Genomic DNA, 6434 nt, shown 5'->3' with positions numbered 1-6434 from the left:
ATGCACACTATAAAAATGTTGCTTGCTTCTTCAGGTGTTGAGATATAAGTAATCTAGCTGAAATTCAAAAGCTGCTAGAATCACCTGAATCTTCTGTCATTAGTGGCTTCAGGAAGATGTTTTTTTTTTTTCCATTCTTCTCCAAAAAAGAGCACTTAGTTACAGTATATTTAAAAACCCTATATTGAGATATATCCATGATGAACATGGCATTGGGATTAGTGCTACGTGAGAATAATGATGTTTTGATTTTCTTCCCTGTGGAAAGACAGCATTTTAAGCAGAATTTGAGTGACAATTGATCAAAGCAAAGAGGCTTAAAATATGAGCTTTTTTTTAGAAGGGCTACATAAAATATGTAAAAGAGATTGAGAATTGTTTTCTTCCCCACTCCCACACCTTTTTTTCCTAGTTAGGAATCCACAAAGAACGTCATGAACCTTTATTTTAATAAAATAATTGCACCTATGTCTATATAGTGATGTATTAATGTATGTATGTGTTTTCAAATATACAACAATACTTAATGTTGCGAAGACTCTTAGATTGCTAATCCTGTCAGTCAAACTCTCTACATGTACAATCAAAAACTGTATCACCATTACAATAAATCATAACATAAAATGGTAAGGCCTGTTTGAATGTTTCTCTTTTCCCTCTTCCCAGATCACAAGTTCAGCTTTCTTGTTTGTTTCAGGTCTTTAATGGAGTAGGCTATGTCTACCTTGATGTTTCCATTTTTTTCTATTGTTTGTAAATAAATGTGTGTTTTTTTTTTTTTTAATGTTAAGCACTAATTCTCTTGTATAGCTATTGTCTGCTGAGCCAGCAGTGGTAGAAACTCAGTGTACTAACAATTTTTAATTAGATAACCTCACGCTGACAATCAACCCCACACCTTCATTTTAGCTGGAAACCTGACTGTCAGGCGGTTGTTACATACCCTGCTTTAGGCTGTGCAACTGGAAAAGACCCCTGAGTTGACTAGAAGACAGGCAGCTGTAAAAGCTTCGTGCAGTAAGTGTGAAACATTACATGTCTATTAGGTTGACAATTGTGGCAGCTCTGTCCCTTCCTTTCGAACGGGTACAACTCTTGCTAGGTTTGAAGGTGATCGGGGTTCTCAAAAGTCCAGTTTTGCCTGGCACAGGTGGCCACTTAAAGCCAAACAAACTTCAAAGCTGAAACCCTGACTATGTTGACATAAATCCTTCTAAATTTCAGAGCATTTGGGATTTTGTGCCAAGTCTTGGAAACGCCTTCTAAAATGATGATGAAAATATCTTGATCCTGCCTATGCTTTGTCGTTAACGCTATTTTCAGCTTTTATGCAAGATTTATTGCTGTCAGCTTCTACGTTGAAGAGTAATTGAAGGCAATATGAACTGGCAGTGCAATTTGCAGACCTCCTTCCACAGCCTCAGAGCAATGTGAACGCCCCAGGATTACACTGGGCTAGGTGAAAAGTATCCTGGCATAAAGGTGAATTTTGGGGCGCTCCTTTCAGGGCCCCTCTCGCTGTCACCAGTGCCCCGCACACTCTCAGGGTTTTTGCAAAATACTGAATCGAGGTCCAGGCCCAAGACACCTGCACTCTGCCACCTGGTCCCTATCACTCTCCTGGGAGGCTGTGATGGGCCTCCTGGTGCTGCTGCCTGGGCCCCCTCACAGCTGTTCTTCCTTACTCACTGTAGTTCTACTTGTAATTGGCATTTATCCTCAGATCTTGTCTTCTTTGTCCCATGTTTGGTTGTTCTCTGCCCTTTTCCTGCGTTACACAGGTGTGATTCTGCCCGCTGTTGCAGCGGCTGCTGTTCCTGACCCAGCCGCTCGTACCATCGGTGCGGCCTCGTCCTTGCGCCTCTCTGTCCTGGTCTCTGACCTTGGCTCTCCTGCCTCTGCTCTTTGCCTTGTCCTTTGCCCCAGCACGTTCCTCTGGTGCTTCAGGGGGCTGCCATCTGACCCGTGGTTACCCATAGAAAACAAATTGCAGGGAACGTGCTCCCAAACCCGGGGCTGGGGAGACACGTGGCCGAGCTGAGCCGCACGCTGCTGCCCACATCACCCTCCGTGGGCCGCTTCCCCAGGAGCCCCTTGGAACAACGCCCGATTTCCCCCTTTTTCCCACATGGAGCAGACCGACACGACCGTTTAACACCGCGTTGGGAAGGGAGGCTGAAGGGAGCAGCGCAGCCCCGCGCCGGGGAGGCCGCACCGGGGCCGGGCCGCGGCACGCGGGGAGGAGCGGCCCCGGGCAGCGGCCGCCTCAGGTGCCGGCGGGAGGCGGCGATGCGGCTGCTGCTGCTCGCCTGCCTGCGGGCGCGCACCGGCAACGCCACCACGGCCGTCAGGATACGGTGAGTCCCCCCGTCCTTCCCTTCCCTCCCCGCCGGCCAGCGGCGCGGAGAGGCGCGGAGCGGCCTGCGGGCAGCGCGCGGAGCCGCGCGGGGAGGCCGCGGGGGGAGCGCGGGAGCTATCCCGCCGCCGCGGTTCTGCACGCGCCGGCAGCCGCGGCCGTAGTCCGCATTATGCTCTATTATTATTATTATGGATGGAATCTGTCGCCCTGTCAGTGCTATATAAATATTCACCGTGCTTCGGGTCCCGCTTCATTCATTCAGCGAGTGTGGAAAGACGGCCTGACTGATGCGCTCCCGGGCGCTCCACTGCGCATGTGAGGCGTATTCCAAAAAAAAAAAAAAAAAAAAAAAAAAAAGAAGAAAAGGGGCGGGGGGCGTGAAACATTTTCTTGAGGGTTTTGCGCTCTTGGGATCTGGATGAAGGGCTGGGTTGTGTCTGACCCGTCCAGGAGTCCCCCGGCCTCCGTGTCGTTCCCACGCGTGTCAGCGCTGCTGTCGCACGTCCTCCCGGAGCGGCTCCGGGTGCCACCGCGCTCCGCTGTCAACCACCGCCATCGGCTGACGCCGTTTGAGGTCCCCTGCTCTCCAGGGCACAGCGCGTTCAGCCCTAGCTTTGGGTGGAGCTCTTTGGTTGTAAAAGATAGCGGTGGAAAATGCTCTCTTCTTGCTTCCCACGTGCAAATAAAGGACCAGAGCAAGCTGAAGTTTTCTCTATTTTATTTAAATAATCAATAGTAAAGGGCTGGAGTGCCACAAATGTGTTTGCATTTGTGATATACGTTTCTTATTTGACGTGGTGGTTTGTGTGGTGTTCGTTTCCTTTGATGTTTTCTTTTTTGTTGTCATGGCATAAAACACAGCTAGTTATTTTGGAGGCATACCCATGGTCCTTCCTCTGTATGATTATTTCTGCTACCTTTTAAGCAAATTAGGTGTTCACTTTGATTATATCCTCAACTTCAAGGAAAAAAATAAACAGAAATTTGGACAGTGGAGCTGTTGAGGGAGAATCTAACAGAAAGCTGCCTTTGTGCCACGTGAATCTAGAGCTTCCACAGGTGCTCAGCGAAGCCCGATTAAACCAGTCACACAAATGTGTTCTTTTATATGTATTTCAAGTTGTCTTTAACCCAGTGGAGGTGGAGTAGGATGACATGAACGTACCTGGTCGGGACACAGTGGTTTTGCAAGATGCATTTACCCGAATCTCCACGGCTGTGGTTAGCCCATGTGGTTAGATGTGTTTTAGCACGAAGGAGGTCACAGACTATGTGGGATACAAGAGCTCAGCTGACGGGTGCTTTAATCTATTACCACGCTAACATGGTCATTTGCAGCCACATAAACACATCTGCAGTGACCTGTGAGGAGTACACATGCCTGAACATCCTGTTGCTCCACAGGCAAATATTTTAAATAAAATGTGTGCTATTTTCTGAGGAACGTAAACCCTTGAACTAAAAAAGGGGAATGAATCCAAGGGCAGTTTAATTAATGCTTGCAATGCAGGGGCAGAAAGGATTCTAGCAATAGTCGTGTTTGAGAATCAGTAACTTTTTGCATTTGCTATGTTACGAGTGTAAGTAGTATTTATAGTTGTAATATAAAGGAGCTCAATTAGAGGCAAAAAGAAGTCTGGTCAGGGTAGAGAATATTTGCTAAAAATCAAATCCTTCAGCTTGATTAAAAGACTAGCCAATGACAACAATCACTAAAGCTGTCTCACACGGATGCTTCATTTTTATTAGGACTAAAAAGGAATAGAGATGTTGAATTACTTTGTTAGTTAGGAGGATTTAGATGGAGTGTTTTGTGACTATGTAAATATCTTTTGGAGAGGGAGAGATTGTTTCAGTTCCAGTGTGAAATGAGATATTTTAAGAAGCACTTCTCTAAATCCCCAGGTAATCAACTGCAAAAGAATTAAATCCCCAAATTCAGTAAATTGTAGCTTATCACTCCCCTTTACAATTATTTTTTCAGTGTAGACTTTATTGGAGTAATTCTGAGCCCTAACTCTTCTCTTTAGCAGCTTCCTACCTAGCATCACTTGCACATCAGGAGGTTCTCTAGGTCCTCTTCTGTTTGTGGTAGGTAATAAGAGGTCTTTCACCCAGTTACTTCAGTATAAGGAGGTGCCATTTATTTCTTGCTGTTTTTTTATATGTCGAGTCCTAGAGCAGGGCAGCTGCAGAGGGCAGGCGCTTGTCCTGCACCTTTGGAACTGCTGTTCAGGCACTCACATTGCTTGCACTTAATGCATCCTGCACCTCAAATGCTTTGCACATCTGGACCCTGTTTATAAGGCAGAATCATATTTCACAGTTACTTTCTGTTTCCAGAAGGACTTTTGCAGACTTTGGAATGCAGAAGCAGAAGGAATGTCATTCATGTCCGCATTTTTGTATTCCTGCTCTTATTCACAGTGGATTTTATCCATACTTCTTTCTGGCACCAAAATAATTGTCTGTATTCTTTAAAGAAGACATATGAGGTAAAGGGAAATGAAAGAAAAACACTTTGCTTTAACAACTGTGAAAAAATTAAGGCAATTTGTAATGAGAAAGGAAGATTGAGCTGGGTTTCAAAGTTAAGTCATTCAAAACCTGTGATTTCAACTCTTGCAATTCCATCAACGTCTGTGGGAATTGTGAGTATTCAGCTGTGGTTAAGTCTCAGAAAAGTGAGTGGAAATTATTCTGCTGACTTAATAGGCTTTGGATTGCACTGTATAGATTTAACAAGAGTTTATGCATAGCTGCTTTATGGAACAGATGGCCTGGGGAAAGAGATAATTAATATTTTTAGATGAAGCCCATTTTATGCTATCCAAAAAGTGTTTCTTGATCTATGTACCAGGAACTTTTCAAACATTCTCTCTTTAAACAACTCCATCAAAATATCCAGTAGAAAATGTGACAAGTTTGAAGACAAAATTGGGATCCAAGCAATAAACACTGGTAGTTAAGATGCTTATTAAATAGGAATTTACCTACCACATTACAAAGCTGTTATACAGAGAAAAGTTAGCCTTGAGATTTGGCATTTTCCGTGCTGCCTCAGAATTGCAGACAACAGGGACATGGTTGTTTTTGTTTTTTTTTTTTTCATCTGGGAAGTATTTGTTTTTGAAATGGCAAAATAATATGACTGCACAATTCCCAGGAGAAAAGATACGGGTAAAGTATCTCTGACGTCTTGGCTTTGATTCAGGGACGTCTGTGACTTCACCAACACATGAGCCTTCAAAACAAGATCTCCTGCAACCCTGTTATCATGTTGCTTGATGAGAGCATATGTGTGTAACTGAATATGCAGCCTGCTCTGCGTTTCTTAGCTAAAATGATGAAAAGCCATTTAGAAAATGTAAAAATATAGATTTCAGTACTTAACTACTGCTTGGTAATGCCAGTTCTGTGCATGTGGGAATAAGACCTCTTCACATCTGAGAATTCAAAATAATGATAAATTTCCTTCTTAAATTGCGTGCATTTTTTTTAACACAGTACTGAGCTCTCTTTTGTAGAGAAAGTCGTGACATAATGGTGAAGATTCAGAATTCAGGGTTTTCACCTCACCGGGGCAACCTCCTGAGCCGTCTGGGGGCTGTGAGATTTGGAGCTGCGAAAATTGTGGAGGCAGGGAAACATATTTCTCTTCAGCATATAGAGAAAAAGCTTTAGATCAAAACTCTCAGCTGAGTTTCTTGATTTCTGATGCCCTTAAAGTGTTACTTGCAAATTAATTGTAATGTGCTAGCATATTGCTTGCACATGATAGTGATTTATGGTAATTGGAAACCTGATGGGGGGAAAAAATCTTCTCCACTACTTAATGAACACCTGTGAACTTAGGGAATGCATGCATGAGCATCCTGAATGTTTGCCCGAGAGATTTTCCTTCCACAGCTATGGGATTTGGGCATCATTATTTAAAGATAAATTGAGAACGTTTTACAAGCAGGTACTTGGTACAAGTTCTTGGGACAACCAATGTAAATAATTGCTCAACAGTGTAAATAAGGAGCTCACAATCTGGCTGTATTTTGTTACTGATTAATACTTATTGTAATGT

The 6434-nt window shown here is 43.9% G+C and overlaps 1 protein-coding gene across 1 annotated transcript in view; it reads left to right on the top strand.

The window, feature by feature from the left end:
- The first annotated feature begins 2288 nt into the window (after positions 1–2288).
- GLT1D1 (glycosyltransferase 1 domain containing 1) overlaps positions 2289–6434 on the top strand; it is a 45858-nt gene continuing 41712 nt past the window's right edge. The window contains exon 1 of the mRNA XM_088532497.1: positions 2289–2357. Within this exon, the coding sequence (XP_088388623.1) occupies positions 2290–2357 (68 nt within the window). The 5' untranslated portion in view covers position 2289. The remainder of the gene's footprint in view (positions 2358–6434) is intronic.

This window comes from Tinamus guttatus, unplaced genomic scaffold, assembly GCF_059628265.1.
Source record: "Tinamus guttatus ecotype Peru unplaced genomic scaffold, ASM5962826v1 Tinamus_guttatus_pri_ptg000459l, whole genome shotgun sequence".
Classification (NCBI taxonomy): domain Eukaryota; kingdom Metazoa; phylum Chordata; class Aves; order Tinamiformes; family Tinamidae; genus Tinamus; species Tinamus guttatus.
Note: the sequence above shows the minus strand (reverse complement) of the source record. Positions and strands in the feature narration are given on the sequence as shown.